Genomic DNA, 17998 nt, shown 5'->3' with positions numbered 1-17998 from the left:
GACTCCTATGTAGCCCTTCCCCCAACACGGTAAAATATTATCAAAAGAAGGAAAAACAACACTGCCCTGCAAGCAAAGCACTATCAGTTGCCTAGTGAGAATGATCATTCATATTTATTTCACGAAACACGGAGCCCTGGTGGCACTGTGAGGTGCCAGTGGACTGCTCACCTCAAGCTCAGCAGTTCGAATGCACCAGCTGCTCCATTGGCATGAAGGAGGTACAGCCTCAGAAACTGCCCCTGCCTCTCCCACCCCTCAAAACATAATTGCAGGGTTGCTGTGCGTCAGGCTGATAGTTGGTAACTTTCATAGGAAGCGCTGAGCTCCCACCCGTGGGGCGGGAATCCCCTTTGTGGGGTCACTATTCCAGGGGAAGTGCTTTCCCAGGTCCCCCACTTGCATAGCACCACAGGGACACGGTGTGCTGGAGTCCCTGCTCCAAGTGCCCGCTCCCAGAGCCGAGAGATTCCAAACCCCGCCTCACTCTGAGCCCATCCCAAGAAGACTGCTAGGTTGAGAGGGGTGGCTTCCATTTCTAAGTTGGCCCAACATCTGCTTGCATTTGAACAAACTATAACCCCCCTTCTCCAGAGCTGCAGCCCCACCTCTGCCCCTTTGCCCATGCTCACTCCAGATACTGGCTGTGTGTGGTGGCTTAAAGCCCTCTCCCTCCCCTGAGCACCCACTGCAGTGACTCACGGGGAAACACATGCAACTGGAACCGTGAGGACTTCCAGAGGCAAGGCCCGTGAAAGCCTGGTTAGCTTTCTGGGAGTTTCCCAGCTTGCACAAATTTGGTTAACTACTGGAACTGTAGGTATTGCGGGAAAAGGACTCTCAAATCTCTGGCCAGGTCACTGCGACCCTCTCAGAAGCTTGGGTTCCCAAGGGTTGAACGGACTCTGTCAATGACTTCTCTCTGACAGCGATGCTCTGGGGTCTGCCTGGCCAGTCGTGTAACTGAGAGGCTCCGTGACTTGAACTCATGGGGTTGACCCTGGAGAACACAGCCACTTCCACCGGTGAGGAATTTCACCATCTGTGCCTTCTGCCATGGGTGCTTGCCATCAACTTGGCTGTGTCATGCTTCTCCATATGATGTAATTAACTATCTTGTGATCGGATATAATTACTTAGTGTGTCCTGCATCTTAAAGAAGCGGCAAAGCACTTAGGTTAAAGAGGCAAGATGTAGTCTACAGCCTTAGGTTGTCTCTTGGGTCTCTCTTGAGATAGAAAAGGTTCCACAGTCAAGCAGAGATCAGAAGGACCTGACTGTCACCATGAGTGGAGTACCTCCTTTAGGCCCAGAGGCACAGTGCAGAGAGGTTCCTAAACCCAGCGGAAGAAGGATACCAAGACACCTGCAGAGATTTAAGGGAGACGGGCCCACATGTCTTAAAAGGAGGCAGAAAGTTCCCCATAGCTGATGGAGAAAGCCTTCCCCTTGAACTTGTGCCCCACGTTTGAACTTTGATTTCAGGGTCGTAAACCGTGAGAGAATGCATTTCTGTTTGTTAAAGCACCCCACTTGCCATAGTGCCAGTAGGCAACTGAAACCAGGCCTGCACCTGGTGATTGATGCTTTGGCACCCAGGTACGTACATGTGATGCCGGCCATGGTGTTGCAGTCACTTTGTGTACACTCCAAATTGACAATGAATGAGGAAGAGTGGAGCACATGGAAGCACTTGAATTGCAGTGTTGGCCATGCTTGTGGGACGTTCACCACGGACTGCCAGAAGAAGGAGCGGATCGGTGTGTCTTGGGCGGGCAGCCAGAATGCTTGTGCCCAGGGAAGATGTCAAGACTTCGTTTCACGTTCTTTGGACGTGTTGTCAGGACAGATCCGTCCCTGGAGGAGATCTTGCCTGATGAAGCAGAAGCTCAGCAAAACAGGTAACGCCTCCATGAGGGGACTTGGCACAGTGGCTTCAAGCACAGCAGTGATTGTGAGGAAAGTGCAGGACCAGGTGATGTTCTGTCGCTATGAATTGGAACGGACCCACACCCCCTAACAACAGTAACAACGTGCTTGCTTACAATGGTTACCTGTCCCAAAACACAGCCCACAAGAATCCTGACTAGGTTTCACTATTGCCTGATTAGAGCACCTACTAGGTTCTCAATCAGTATTTTAGGTAAGAATCACTGGTTGCTGTTTGGTAACTACACTCTGGGTGTGCACACACACAGGCACATGCCCAGCTAACTTCAGATTTCAGGGTCCTGATGGCTTTGGGTTGTCATTCATGTGGAAACGGCTCTGCCGGCCCCATTCACTGTCAGTTTCCAGGGAAGCAGCTGCCCAGTCTTCCGTGGGCAGGCGTTTGGCCTTGTCTGGGTGCTGGGTGTTTTTCCAGTTCACTTCATAAGAGTGGCCAGACTGAGCACTCGGGGCTGCAGTTTTCCACTATCTTGAAGGTTGCCCTTGCCGTCTGTGCACAAAGGCTCCGTCTTTTTATTATTCTCCATGGCATGGTGCAAAACATGAAGCATGAGCTGGTTTCCTGTGGCAAAAAAGTAGACTTTGATTTGTTCCTTTTGAGGTTACTGGGAGTTTATCATAACAGGAGGGCTAAAAATACCAGGCCCAGTATGGAAACAGCATTCATTTACCAGCGCGAACAATAACACGCAGCGTCAGCCCCCCAAGCAGGAAGAAATGGACTTCATCTCGAGATGGGCTTGCTTATCAGTGGATCCTTGGCAATACCCACTTTCTCGATGTGGTTATGGAAAGCTACTTAGGCTGTTCTCAAGCCGCAGATTAAAGTTGAGAATCATCGTAGCCTGGACGTGCTGTGAATACCTGCTGTGTGCCAGATCTCATGCCTGGGAGCCCTCCGCTGAATAAGACGTCTCCGTGCCAGTGGAAGCGTTGAACACAAATAACTCTTTCCTTGTGAGGAGAGCCGTAACGGAGGGATGTAGAAAACACGGGGGTGGTCTCTGCCTTGTGAAGTATATCTGGATTGTTCCCGCGTGATCCAAAGCCAACTGTTAGGGGACGGAGGACCTGGCCACCTCGGGGATTACGGAGCCTTTGGTGGGGCAGAGCAGGCAAACCTTTGCTAGGTGGGAAGCAAGGCGAGGGTAATTCAGACAGCAGAGTAGGAGGCAGGTCTCTAGGGGGCCAGCTTTTGGGCTAATGGATTTGGCTTTTATTCTGGAAAGTTCGTAGTTCCCTAAGTGGTGTAATCTAAGAACCCCTCAGGGGACATTTTGGAAAGCACAGATCTCTGGTTCCGAGCTTACGTTACTGATTCAGAAGAACTCCTAGGGCGACAGGGCTGGCAACTGTGAGCGGTTCTGTCAAGGTCCCCTGGGTTTCTGAAGAGCCTGCCAGTTGTAGGGATGAGTGCCCGGGGAGGGGACCCAGACCCTGGTGCAAAGGCCCACTTACTGGGACCCAGATTGGCTCAGGGTTGTTTTCTTACGAGAGCACCATGCTGGAGGCAGATGTTCTGAACTAGAGGAGCAAAAGTGGTGTTTGGTTTCCAGAAGGTGGGGTGGGGGGGCTATATTTGGTTTACGGTTAGATGCTCTTGGGGCAATGGTTTGAGGGGTTCATCCAGCCTCCGTGGCTCCAGAAAATCAAGCGTCCAGGAAAATTTGAGATTTTGTTGTGCATTTGCATCCTTTTGATCAGGATTCCTCCGTAGACTCATTGATCACCATGTTGAGTGTCCTTATATATGTTTTTAGTTTAAATGAGTAGCTTAACGACTGAGGTAGGGAAAAGGGAAGTAACCCAAGTTCGCTCATGAGCACAGGATTTGGACATGACCTCAAACTAAGGACAAAAAGAACTGTAAACAAACATTTAATTCTAGTTAATAAGTGTGTTTTTCAGAGTGGTTACGAGTTAGTACTGCTGAAGCGGTTACTGTTTATTCTGGGATTAAGCAATAGGCAAACATCTGGGATAATGAGAGCCAGGTTTCCTTTCCCTTTCTTTTTAAAATACTTTTATTGGGGGCTCTTACATCCTTATCACAATCCATACAGTCCTCCCATGTAGAAAGCACATTTGCACATATGCTGCCATCATCATTTTCAAAGCATGCTCTTCCTTTTGAATGTGGAGAGGAGTTGTGCTTAGGAGCTTACCTGCTCGCGGTTCAAGACCACCAGCTAGTGCTCCGTGAAGGAAAGACAGGGTGCTCCGCTCCCGTAATTCTCACAAAACCGGCAGGGCGGGGGGGGGGGTCATCTCTTTCCTGTAGGCTGGCTCTGCGTCAGAGTCAGCCGGGTGGCACGTAGCAACACGAATGTAGGCGGTGCAAAGGACTGGAAGGAGCCCTCTGGTTTGGGGTTGGAATTGTGTCAACAGGGTGACTGACCGTGGGGCTTTGTGTATATTGAGATAGAAATAGACAGGCGTATGTGTGTGCTCCTATTTCTCTGCACACACTCTGTTTGTTAAAAGGAAATCCCGATACAGGGAAGACTTGTTCTGCCCAGCTCTCGATTGCTGACACCTTGCACGCTGAGGTGCCAGGCCCTCGGGGAGGAGCGGCCGAGTCCAGGGCAGGGATAGGAAAAGTACAGGAGGGCTCGCACAAGCTTGCTTGCCCGGAAGTAAGGGAGCCCTCCCGAGAGTGATGGGTCCTGTCAGAAGATCGGGGGCCAACTGGGAGGGCGGTCACGGGGCCAGTCTGGAATGATTTGAGGATTAAAATAAATTAACAACAGTAATCCATCCTAACCTATGAAATAAAAGAACTCATGGAGCTGTGCTGATTCAGGGAAAGCTCAGTAGCTGAGAAGGCACACGCGCCAGTGACCTAAACTACTGTGTCCTTTAGGGCCGACTCAATCATCAGATCGTTTAGGGAGGCTCCAGGCAGATGTGCTGTGACGTTACCATTTGGGGGAGGGGAGGGAAAACGCATTTTTTGCACATATTCCTTCCTAATCCATCATTTCAAAAATAAAATAATAAACACACTGTTCCCTGGGAACGTCGGATACTGTCAGGCGGGATGGACAATCCCTCTGAAGGGCTCAGACCCATCCGATCGGGCTCACAATTCCTGTTCACAGCGACCGACTATGACAATAGAACAGGGAGCAGGTCACCAGGGCCTTTCTCCTGCAGAGCTGCTGGGTGGGTTTGAACTGCCAGCTTTAAACCATCTTGCCCCAGGGCTCCTTAGTGGGCACACCAGGGATAGAGGCACAGACTCCCCAGGCTGCAGTGACACTTGGAACTCCGTTCCTGTGGGAAGATCAGCTCTCCCACTCCCCTTGCCCACCCCCCTCATGTGAGCATGGCACAGCCAGGACGTTACCAAGACCACCCATGGCCATGCTAATCAGCACGGCTCCCATGTGGGCCCACACGCTGTCAAAGGAAGCTCTCGGCGCAGTGGTGTTGAGCAGACTGTAGGGGGCGTGTTTGCAGACAGCACACAGAAAACCAAACTATAGGGTAGAGTTGAATTGCCCCTGTAGGTTTTTGAGACTATAACTCTGTATGGGAGGCAAAAAGTCCCATTTTCCTACTGCAAAGCAGCTAGTGATTTTGAACTGCCAACCTTTGGGTTAGCAGCCCAATGTATAGCCCACTGCGCAACCAAGGCTCTGGACTGTGCTAACTGCAAACACGCCTCCAGCTTTTGTCTAGTGCCCTGAGAATACAGGCGGTGGCTGGGAGGGCACGCAGGGACAAACCTGGGGTGGATCCCCGCTGCACTCCTTAGCCAGCCCAGAGGCTCAGGGGGTGTCCCTTCACCCTGTGGAGCCTCATTGTGAGTGGAAGAGCTGCCCGCACACTGCCTGGCTAGCCATTCTGGTACAGAGAGCGGGGTCTGTTGAGATCAAGGTCTGAAGTTGAGCTGTCTGTTTTGATTCAGTCCATTCAGAGAGCTTAAAAGAGGTTTATTCTGAACTCCTGCCCTCCCTCATGTTCACCTGGTAGATAGGTCATCCCTGGGCTCCCTCCCACCTCAACCTTCTATCGAGGCCAAGACCCATGCCAACATCCCTGATTGGTCTGCCCTGCCCGTCTCCTACTGGTCCAGGATCCTCGCCAGGCTGCTGCTGTTTGAAAGCCGCTGATTGGACCTCATGGGTCGGACTCTAGACCCGGGTCCACTAGTGCTGCCTGCACTCCTTGAGCCCCACAAGCCATCAGCAAGCAAGCCCATTGCTGTCGAGCTTGCCCGCCCCTTTCCCAAGGCTGTAATCCACTACAGAAACTACTGCCCCATCTCTTCTATTGGTGGGTTCAAACCACCGACCTTTAGGTTAGTAGCTGGGTGCTTATATGCGGTGCCACCATGGCTCCTTTAAACCCTCCGCTTCATTCCTTACTGAATGACTTGCTGTCCCCTGGACATCTGTCACCCCATGGTATCCTGTTCAGTTTTTGCGTCTCTCTCTCTCTTCCTCTCTCTCCCTCCCCTGCCTGGAATATCTTGTTTCGGCACGCCCCCTCCTCAGCCCAGCTGTCCTGCGCTGGTCCTGACGGGAACCTCACTCCCCGGAGCTGGGTCTGTTTCCTTCTACTTGTCATCCCACCATACCCTCTGGGCCAGCGCTAAACCGAGGAGGCCAGGGCCCCCTCCTCTCTTGACTTTCAGCACAGCCTGTTGTGATCGGTGGGTCCCCCATTTCAAGTTTGGAGAGCCAGCCGGCCTAACCCGTGGCCTCATGCTCCTGGGAAGCTACCTGGATGGGTGCTGGATTGCAGAGCTGGCCTCTGCCCTTGTCCACGTGGTGCCACTAAATAGCAAGCCCACCTCGAAGCCCCAGCCACCCAGCGCAGCGGCCGCTGCTGTTGGCTCTCCCGACAGCCTCGGGTCGACCAGGAGCTGTCCCGGTTAGACTGTTGAGCTTCACTGCTGAAGCCATTCGTTGCATCTTCTTAATCTTAACAATCCACCCCCTCCATCTTTCTCCTGCCAGCACAGCCAGCTCAGTCACGGCAATGCAGAGCTTGACGTCACCAAACCTGGATCCCGAAACCAAGCTCCCGGGCCGCTCATGGTGTCTGGCTTCTGGGATGGGGCCGTGACAGGAAGGGTCCTCTGGACCGCTCGAGTATGGGAGCGCTTTAGAGATGCTCTTTACTCCTTTGTCAGCTGTTCAACAGTGTGGTGGCCTCTGATCCACATGTTCCGACAGCTCAGGACATAGCATCACTGTGTAACATTCCAGAACTTTCTAGCACATCTGCTTCATGATCTTCTCAGTGTGGATTCTTCTACCTGACCCCCTCCCTGCGGATGACGTGGGGATGTTTTTTTCCTTCTTCCTTTTTTCTATTTTAAACTGTATATTCTCTGATGCCTTGTGCCTCGAACCCACATCGCCATACCTCAGCCTCCCCGACTTGCAATGTTTACGTGGCTTTGACTCTCGAGTCCCCGGCTTAATTTGGTGATCTGCCCTCCTCAGAAGTGACTGACTTTTAGAACTGGAAACCTTGGCAGCCCAGGGGCAGACCTGACTGACTCCTGGGTGTGGAGTGGCCCAGAGGTTTTGGGGGGGGGGGGGCCCTGCAGTGGCAGGCACTGCCAAGAGTCGGGTTCTGAGAAGAGTCCAGCAGCCGGGCACTTGTGCTGCTGTCACATAGGGAGGGGAAAAAAGGAGTATCCCTGTCTTATCAGTGGGGGGGCGGGAGGCAGTCATGCCCGCACTTCAGAAGCGTTAAGCCGAGCTCCCTGCTTCATAGCACACACCTGAACGCAGGCTGGACTCCGCTCGTTTTCACAGCATCCCCAAGCCTAATGTGACTGGAGGCAGAACCTGGACCCAACCGTCATCCCCAGAGCGCCTCAGAGGGCCCGCCTCCTCAGTGAGGAGCCCTGGGCATTCTGGGGTGGGGATGGGAGGTGGTTCTCAGCCTGTTCCCCATCTCCATGGCCATTCCTGCTCCTGAACTTCACAAGAGACCCAGCACATGCTCCCTTTTCACTGTTGCAGAGGGGAAACTGAGGCGCACCGGGACCAAGCTGTTCATAATGGGCAGCATTGTCAGCAACCTGCCTGGCTCTGGCTAGTTCATGTCTTGCCCCATGTTGCCCCCACCCCCGGCTTAGCCTGCCCAGGAGTGGCTGGGGGCGCCCAGGCCCAGCTGCAAGGCTTGTTTTGTTGAAAGCCTCCCATCTTGTCTCTGCCTGTCAGACAGCAGTCACGGGGACGTCCTGTGCCATCTTCCCGCGGCAGAGCGGTTGGCAGGGAGCAGCAGATGCCCAGAGTGCAAGTCATGTGCCGCTCAAGTGCTGGGCGGAGAAAGAGGCCCCACGCCTTGCTGCTTGTGACCGGCAGGTGGGCCGGCTGTGGAGGGCTCTGTCAGGCTGTCAGCCAGGGGACTCTGTCACTGTCCTCCTCCAGCATCATCTGCCTCTGCATTTGTTCCAATTCCCCTCCTTTTGTCAATGATAGCCTTTTCATTCTGCTCAGAACGCCCTACTTGAAAGGCCAGAGCCAAGGCCAGGAATCACTTGACAGGTTTTCAGAAGAAGAGACCATCTTGGCCTGAACTAGTCTGAATGCCTGGCTCTCATTGCTCTACACTGACAGACTCTGGGGCAAGGGATTGAGATCATTTGAAGTGATGATGATGATGATTATTAATTAGCATAGCCTCTTGTCTTTATTATTATGGAAACACTGCTTAGTAACAGTTCTGTGTGGTCACTATAGAGCCCAGTGTGACGTTGTCAGACCGAGTCCCCTAAAGCTTCCGAAGGTGACTCGGTGTCCTTTGGTGTCATGTGGCTACGTCATTCGGTGTAGTTTACAAAGCAGACCTCCTCCTTACTCTTAAGATAACTGTAGCTCCTTTCCTTAAGGCGGGTATTTTAAAAAAAGAAACACTTCCATCAAGTCCATGTTGACTCTTGGTGACCCTGTAGGACAGCATAGAGCTGCCCCTGTAGGTTTCTGAGATCATGACTCCTTTTATATTTCTTCTTAGAGATTGTAACTCTCTACAGCAACAAAAAGCAACCAAACCTGAAGTTAGTATAAATGAAAATTCTGCTTAATTTCAACTGCTACATGATCTTCCATTCCATCAGTCTGTCCTACTTTATAGAAGAAGCATGCATGGTTAGATACGAGCTGGTGTGCGGACTTTTAAGTCCGGCTGCAGCGCATGTTCGCCAGTGTGCTCCACGTGACCTCTGTGCGGGCAGTGCCCGCTGCGCAGGCTCCGTGCGCCATAAGATGATCACCTAAAGCGCAGGCCTTTTCTGGGGTGCCCCCAGACCCAATCTCTACAAGAGCAGACCACCGCGTCTCTGAGGAGCAGCTGGTGCCTTTGAACAGTAGTACCCCAGGGTTCACTGGGGTTCATTCCGAAGTTTAGAGAGCCTGATTGGAGACGGGGACCCATCAAACCCAACAGTCCCCTGCACGCAGCACAGGCATCTCCTTCCCTTGGGCTAGCTGATGTGTCATGGTGTCTGGAACGCATGTCACCTGTAGTGCAGACCTTAAGAATTAGAGTGCACGTGTGTCGTTGGCTTGTGTGTGTGCTGTACTTTCCATGTAAAAACTCTCATGGAGCTATGTGTTAGCACTCACTGGGCAGCAGCCTCCAGGCTCTCGTGTGGCTCCCAAGCACAGAAGAGCCTGCTGCGCAGCGATTGAAGCAGCCTAAGTAGGGGTGGAAAAAGCAGTGAGTGCTAGTCATGATTTAGCCACGCAGCCCGTAAGGATCACTGCAGTCTTTGAAGTCATATGAAAATGAAGCTTTCCTGGGCTGCCAGATTTTTCCGACCTTTAGGGGCCACCGAAAATCACACAGTGAGTGAGACCACAAGGTGGGATCTTTATCAGGGAGAAAGTGCCAATAGCGAATCCCTCTCAACGCGTGGAACTTGTGTGAGATGCCTGAAGAAAAGGCAGGAACAGACTACAATAAATAAGTGTTCGCACAACACCCACCTCTCGTGATGCTCGGTTTCCCAGAACAAGCATGGACATTAAACTACACATGGCAGCTCATAATTTGGTTTCCTTTTGGAAGCTTCGTTGTACCAATCAAGGAGTGTGACCCATATTGTTGACAGACAATTGACGGCTCTCTCAGCTGTGGGAGAGTGCCGACCCCCAGCCCCTTGGTCTGTGTGGAGTCATCTCGGTCCCGAATTTGGTAGGCACAGCCGGCATCTGGTTTAGAGGTCACGTCTGAGAAATCACACTCTACTTTCCCCTAGCAGCAGCTCTCCTCCTGTGGCCAGGGTGAAATGTAAATAAGAACGTCTCCTTGGCCTCACAGGCTGGTGAGTGGCGAGGGCAGACTCGGGAATGGTGGCCAGGACTCAGAGGCAGCCCTGAGCACGGAGCTGTGCTGACGGGTGGGCCCTGTGTGGATGGCGAGCTCCTTGGGAGAACAGTGCCTGGGCCGTCAGGGTCACCATTAGGACCCAGCCCCACTTGGCACAGGGCCAGGGCAGAGCAGCATCGATGTCTGCACACCTGAACCCCAGGGGTGCATTCCCAGTTTAGCGTGTGGGCAGCATGTGGGGTAAAGCAGACAGCCCAGTGTCAAGGGCAGCACCAGCTGTGAGCACATACGCACTCCGTGTCCAGGAGCCCTTCTGCACCCTCACTGAGGGTAGAGGTGCCAGTGGATGGGTTTCGGAGGTCCAGGAAATGCCACACCCAGAGCTCGGAGCTTGGCCTCAGTAAAGGGGCTTGCTTTCTGGATAGCTGTACTCCAGGTCTTCTGGGAAATGGATGGAGCCCAGGAGCGGAACTGGTTTCTGGGCTGTTCCTAGGGACAGCACATCCGTAAGCGAGCCGGCTTGGGGGAGACAGGGTCCCCTTCCAGGGAAGCAGGGGCCAGGGTGGCCAGCAGCAGTCCAGCGAGTGAAGTATATCCCATGTAGATGTGGCTGGTCTTCCCCTGATCACAGACTTAGCTTTCTGCAGAAAATCTCTGCGGTTTTGTTTCTGCTTTTTTGAATGCCCCTGTAGAATCACGAGATGTCAGTGTGGTAAGACATTTGTCATAAGAATACAGTGTGATTGATGTCATTTTCTAGACCAGCTACCGTACTGATCTGACCTGGATTCCATGAGTGTTTGGGCAGAGGTAGTCCCTGCGCACGGACACGGCACGCCTTCCTGGTCACCCCCTCCCTCCCCCCAGAGTGTGCCTTGTCTGCTTCACAGGCATGCCCAGTGTGGAAACGGATACCTTGTCCACCCATCCCTTGGGGACCCCACCCCCCTGCCCCTAACCCCAGCCTGGTTCTGAGAGGGGTTTGATACAGCAGACCCTGTTGGGAACTTGAGTTTTGTGCCTTGTTTGGGCATTGTCGCCCCATCCCGGGCGGTGTTTGATTGGACTGTGCTGGTCCTTCGGCCAGTGGGCGGTGTCCCTCAGAACTGCCGAGTTAACACTGGTCTGGACATTGAGGAGGGGCAGCAGGCAGAACAAAGAGGAGAATTTAATAAGCACACGCTCGCCGGGGGCTCAGGTCAGCTCTGAGGCCATGGCCTGTCTAGAACCAAGCTTTTCCCGCCGCCCGCCCTGTGAACTGGAGTGCTGACATTAGAAAAAAGAGCGAAAATACCGCTGTTTCTGTTTGCTTTGCTGCAAATAAGTGGCCGGGCTGCCTGGCCTGCTGCCCAGCAGCCCCGAGAGGACTTCAGATGTGGTCAGGGAGGTATCTGGACGGTGCCAGCCTGCCGGCCCTTCTCCAGGCAGCCTGCCCCAAGAGCCACTGGGGTCCAGGGACACAGCGGGCTTCAGCCTGCTGACAGCCAAGTTGTGCGGTCTTGTTTGTGTCTTATGACGAGGCCGCTCCTACACGGTGCATGGAAGAGGGCAGGGCTTGTCCCAAAATACATATCCCCTCCCGAGATGGGAGCCAAGGAAGGTCCTGACCACTCGGTCTCCTGGGACCTTCCAGCTTGGCCCTGCTGCATCCCTTAGAGTGGACGGAGCTACAAGGCCTGACTTCTTCTTCTTAAGGCTAGATTTGTAGTCATATTGGGGCTTTTTACAATTTATTGAGCTGCTGTGCATTCTAGCCTCCCTGTAGAATGGAGCGACGGAGCGCCTGCCTGGTGCAGGGGCAGGCCTCTTGCTCCAGGCTCTGCTTGGCCTGCAGGGGGCACTGCTGCGTACACTGGAGCGCAGCCTCTGGAGATGAGAGCTGGGTGAGGACCAAGTGGATAAGCTCTTGCATACTCTCCTCAGTGCCTCAGTTTCCCTGTGGTGGGCATGAGCCTGCTGTGCCTGGCACTGCCTCTGTTGTCTGTGTGCACGGGTCTCCTGCATCCGAAGAGCCTACCTGGGGTCCTCCACTCTGACCACAGTGGCCAGTTGCCGTTCCTTCACCTTCACGATGGAGCCCCGGTGGCAGTGGCTCCGTGCTGGACTGCTAACCGCAGGGTCTACAGTGGAACCCCCTAGCTGCTCCAAGGGAGGCAGCCAGCGTGAGCGCTTCAGATGCTCACAGGGCACGTGTGCTGCCTCAGAGGGTCGCTGTGAGTCGGCAGCATCTCAATGGCAGTGAGGTTGATTTGGGTGTGGTGTCCAAACTGGGATTAACTGCCAGTTCAGCAGCCTCTGCCCCCCCCCCCCCCCCCATCCCCACGTCCCAAGTGAAGTAGCCCTGTTGGTGAGCTCGGCTGCTCACCAAAAAGGTTGGCCGTTCAAACCCAGCAGCCACTCCTTGGAAGAAAGATGAGGCCGTCCGCTTCTATAACGATGACAGTCTTGGAAACGCTGTGGGGCAGTTGGTTCTGCTCTGCTCTCTCCTGCAAGGTTGCTGAGGCAGAAGCCACCCAACAACAGACTTTGTTAGGTTTGGGCTCCAGAAGCTTACTTAGTGGTAGTTTGATACCTGTCAGAATTCCAGCCACCCGTGCACCACTTTAGAAGTTCAAGTATGGGCGGTGATCAGCCCAGCAGTTTTGTGTCCTTTTGCTCTGTGTGCCCTGCCCATCCCCTACCCCCACCACCCCCTTCCTTCCGGCCATTGCCCGCTCTGTGAATGTGTGGCAGGTGCCGTTTTCTGGGGTAGTCTGTTTATAAAGCACCTTCCAGTCCTTGCCTCTCGTGACTGGCCGGGGAAGAGCCTGATGGCACAGCCGGGTGAGCACTGGGCCCTCAGTACAAGTGCTTTGCAAACTGCTCAGTGGGCGGGGCTAACCCAGAGCGGCCAGGCCGAGCTCGTGGCTCACCGTCCACCTGAGCTCTCTGGTACCAGTTTAGACCTCAGTGACAGGCCAAAAACTGTCTCTCCCCTGCCTCGGGGCACAGAGACCACGAGGAACTACCGTGTGGTGTCTGTGGAACATTTGGATTTTGACAGATCAGGCCCCGTTCCTGCTTGTATTTATTTGGAGTTAATCGTTGTGACCTCGCTCAGGTTTCCTTCACCAGGGGCTACCTCCCAGCCAGACTCGGGTCCGTTCCTCTGCTCCAGTCTTCTTGGCTGCGCATCCCGAAGCACACTCAAGTATATGTTCACACAAGCACATCCGTACTCAGTCTCGTGTACGTACACATGCTGTCATGTTCACACCTTCTCTCATAGACGTTTTCTTACATACTCACTTCTGTACATACTCTTACTTTTACATACACATTTACACACTCAGCCTTTTATACACATGTACATATTCACAGTCACATAGACTCATTAAACATGTGCACAGACTCGTGCACACGCATACTTACACGCACTCACACACTACGCCCTGGGAAGCCTTCCCAGAGCCATTGGTGTTACGTAACTCTGCCTCCTCGTGGTGTGAGCAAAGAAAAGCTTTCAGGGGTCCTGTCAAACGAGCAGGGATGGTTCAATCTGCCCCCTCTCTCCCGTCGCAGTGCTCCTGAAGTTCCGCACGGATAAAGGCCGAGACCCCGACTCTGCCACCTACGCCGAGGACGCCGAGCTGCTGCTCCAGATTCGGAACGATGTGCTGGACAGACTGGGTGTGAGTCCAGACCTGGTTCCTGAGGACTTTGTCAGGTGGGTGCCGGCGGATGTCTGGTACCTGTATCCGACTCCGCGTGGGGTGATGTTTTATGTTATGACTCCGGCCTCTGAGGGAAAGCCCCATCCCACCTGGTCCTCTCCCTGGGCATTGGAGGGCCAGCACTCGCGAGACCGCCAACTACAGGGTATGCTTTAGAAACCAGGTCTCTGTAGTTGCGTGGGTCACCGTTTAGCAAAAGGTGCCACCTGACTTCATCTTCCTGCGACATCTCCTTTGGGTTCCACGTGACTACCAGGGCACATCCCAGGCCATGGGGCTCCAACCTGGGGCTTATGAGACTGGCCCTCCCGCTGGGGGGTAGGGGCTCCAGGCTTTGCTCTTGGTCCCTCCTGGCATGCTTAGCCGTGTGGCTGTGTGACAGAGATCTCATCTGTGGACTGGTGACTAGACGGGTTGCCCACCTCAGGCCAGGCATGGGTGGCTGGGTGCAAGGTGATGATTTGTCACGAGGTGGATGTCGCTGACTTGCGTTGCTGGTGGTGTGACCGTTTATACTGCCAGTGTTCTCTAAGCAGGAACTCAGGTGATTTCCAGGGTCGCCAGGTCCTGGGATCTTCTGCCAACCTCTGCCTTCTCTCTCAGTGCCTTTGCGGGTTTCCTAACCTGCCCCTCCACGTTGGAGCTGTGACCCTGCTATTGTTTGGTGCCATCTGGTCAGCTCCATCTCAGAGTGACCAGTGGGGGGCACCCACGGTCCTGCGCCATCCCCGCCTTCCTTGCCACGTGGGACCTCGTTATTGCAGCCACTGTGTCAGGGCAACTCACCGAAGATCTTCCTCGTGTTGCGTCTGTACGGTTCTATTGTCTAGAAAGGCGACTTGTCAGCAGCTGTGTCCTCATGCTCCTCACTGCACTGCCTGGGGTTGGGACTGGGGGGGTGGGGGGCTGGCCTGGCACCCTGAGGCAGCAACGGCAGGAGCTGGTCGACGTGCAGGCACCGTCCTCCAGGGCCTCAGCCCAGAGTCGAGGTGCCACCCTGTCAGGATACAGGTCTATAACTGCGGGATCACAGTTTAAAACCACCAGCTGCTCCAAGGGAGAAAGAGGAGGCCTTCTGCTCCAGGAGAAGGTTAGTGTTGGAACCCCACAGGCGCAGTTGTGCTTGCACAGAGCCGGCACAAGCGTGGGAGCACTCGTGGTGGTCACATGAGTTGGGGTCTGTCTAGTTGATCCTTGAAAAGGAGTGGGGTGCCCGGGGCCGGAATTCTTTGCTGAGTAAGGGAGACTTGGGGCTGAAGATGGCTTCAGGGGTTATTTTTGACTTCAGGCCAAGATGATCTCTGGCTGTGTAATCCCGTGTATGTTGCCGCTTCAGTTTGATGGACAGCTTGTTGGGGTGCTAGACTTTATTATTATTATTAAAAGATCATTTTATTGGGGGTTCTTACAGCTCTTTTTTTTTTTTTCTTACAGCTCTTTTTTAAAAAACATTGTATTAGGGGCTCATACAACTCTTATCACAATCCATACATATACATACATCAATTGTATAAAGCACATCCGTACATTCTTTGCCCCAATCATTTTCAAAGCATTTGCTCTCCACTTAAACCCTTTGCATCAGGTCCTCCTTTTTTTCCCCGCCTCCCTCATGAGCCCTTGATAATTTATAGATGATTATTTTGTCATATCTTGCCCTATCCTTACAGCTCTTATAACAATCCCTACATCAGTTTTATCACGTGTATTTGTACATATGTAGCCATCATTTTCAAAACACTTTCTCTTGAGCCCTTAGTATCAGCTCCTCTTTTCTTCCTCCCTCCCTCCCCCTCGTTGCCCCTGATAAATGAAAAATAGCTATTAGTTTCATGAGGTGGAACACTTTGAGGAGACGGCGCACGGCCTTTCTGGAGGGCATGTGGGTAGATGGGTGTCAAACCCCACCATTCTGTACTGAGGTGTGCCGTGAGGAATTCTGGGAACACCGAAGGCACACGGTGTGCAGTGGCTGGTTGTGCTGCTGACTCTCCGTCGGTGGTTACAAAGCAGAGGGCTCTGGTGTAACAGCCCTGCTAGGCTCCGGCTCACAACATTCTAGCTACTTGTACCTGAGACGGGTGGCTTTGCTGCGTCACATGCATATAACTTGAGGATCAGGCTGCATCGCTCTTGAAGCTGTGCATTTCTGTGTAACGTTCCCAAACCCCAAAGGCAAATAAGGATCAGATTCATAAGTATATTGATCCTATGTGGCAATAAAAATGCCGAATAAGATATTTTTAAAGGGGAGCACTGTGGGAATAGAACCCCACCAGAAGGCAGGGAGGCACAGTGTCCACTTCTCTATGACCAGAAGGCAGGGACTGCCTCTTCTGTGAGGCACAGTGTCCACTTCTCTATGACTCTTTTTTGGTACATATTTGATTCTCCATCTATGGCAGGTTTCTGGCTTCCACAGGCTTTTTGGCCTTTGCATTGCTGCCTGTGCAGGGTGTGGGTGTGTGTGTGCGCGCGTGGGTGCGTGTGCGCGCGCCTTTAGGAGCCATGTGGAGACAGGCTCCCCTAAGAAGGTGTTTGGAGCAGCCAGTCTCCCACCTGGCCCAGAATCCTCCTCTCCCTCTGGGTAGCCTGTACCTATCTGCCCCCCTCCATGCTCACTCGAATTTCAGGCCCCTGGTTTCCCAGGCCTCCTACATGTCAACACAGGCCTGCGCCCACGGCCCCCACCCACCACCCACGGCCCGAAATGGGGCGAAGAGAATTGTGAGAATGTGAAGGGGCTGCTGACACGTCCGTGTTGGGAGGACCTTATTTTTAGGAAACAGCTACAGTCTCCTTAGACTCGGAGGGGTGGGGGCAGAGGGCTGTGAAAGGGTTCCCTGCCTGGATGCCCATACCAGCCCCCTCTGCAATGGACCACCTACCAGGGCCAGGCGGGGCTGACCCTCAGGGGCCACCTCTGACCCCTTCAGGTGTCCCCAGCCCATCTCACCCGTCTCCTCTTCCAGGTGCTGCTTCTCTGAGATGGCCCCCGTGTGTGCTGTGGTCGGCGGGATCTTGGCACAGGAGATCGTGAAGGTAAAGTGTCCCGGGAGCCCTGATGGCCCTGCCCTGCTCATCCTGAAGGCTGAGCGCCAAAGCGGCGCATGCTCGGGAAGGTGTGCTCTGCTCTGCTTTTTCCCCGAATGAGGTGGCTGGGATTCGACTTCTCGCTATCTAGGTATCTGTGAAGCAGGGACCGTCCTGATCCTCCTTTATGAGCAGGAAGCCGGGGTCCGGAGAGGGAACCTCAGACCTGCTCTCCAACCCAGCACCCCACCCCACCCCCGCCATCTGCTTCTCTTCTCCTGCAGAGCATAGTGCGGGGCCTCCCGTTTGGCACCCCATGGAGATGCTCAAACAGATGAGCAGGCCGAACTGCACGTCCGTCCGCCCTCTCAGACGGGAAGCTTTCTGCTCTCCTGGGCTGTTGGCTAAAGCCCTGCCTGCTCCCGGGTACAAGTCCTTGGGGAGCTCGTGACTTGCCCACAGGGGTTAGATTTGCCCCTTGCCGGGTCAGAGCTGCCCCCTGGGTTTGTAGTCGTGCTTGTAAGGGTAGAACCAGGCCTGCTAGACCAGGTTCCTGGTTCTTCGAGGTGTCAAGTCACTCCCAGCTCTAACCCAGCTTGGCAGACACCCGGTGCCACACCAGCAAGCCACCCTATTCCCAAGGCTCCCGGGCACCATGGCCCAAGCACTGGGCAGGGTCCAGGGAGGAGGTGAGTGGGGGCTGTGTGCTGGGTGAGGGCCGATGGGAGGCGAGGAGGAGCTGGGCCCCCACGGAGCCCTGTGCGGAGAGGCTGCAGCGGGCGCCTCTGCCTGCCACTGGGGGCACGGTCCTGTGGTTCCTGATCCACAGTGACCGCCATGGAGGACACACTGCGCCGTGCTCTCCACCTTGACCGGGAGGGAGGGTGAGGCTGTGGCTGCCCCCTCACTCACTGTTGCATGACCTAGGCCTCCTGCAAGCCCCCCGAGTGGTCATGTGGGGTGGAGGTGGGGGTTGAGACAGGTGCCCCGACCCAATTGTC

At 54.1% G+C, this 17998-nt stretch overlaps 1 protein-coding gene across 1 annotated transcript in view; it reads left to right on the top strand.

Moving 5' to 3' along the window:
* SAE1 (SUMO1 activating enzyme subunit 1) overlaps positions 1-17998 on the top strand; it is a 58365-nt gene that overhangs the window by 38197 nt on the left and 2170 nt on the right. The window contains exons 7-8 of the mRNA XM_075538025.1: positions 13813-13957; positions 16937-17006. Of these exons, the coding sequence (XP_075394140.1) occupies positions 13813-13957; positions 16937-17006 (215 nt within the window). The remainder of the gene's footprint in view (positions 1-13812; positions 13958-16936; positions 17007-17998) is intronic.

The sequence above is a fragment of the Tenrec ecaudatus genome, chromosome 18, assembly GCF_050624435.1.
Source record: "Tenrec ecaudatus isolate mTenEca1 chromosome 18, mTenEca1.hap1, whole genome shotgun sequence".
Classification (NCBI taxonomy): Eukaryota; Metazoa; Chordata; class Mammalia; order Afrosoricida; family Tenrecidae; genus Tenrec; species Tenrec ecaudatus.
This window is presented reverse-complemented; position numbering and strand designations above follow the sequence as displayed.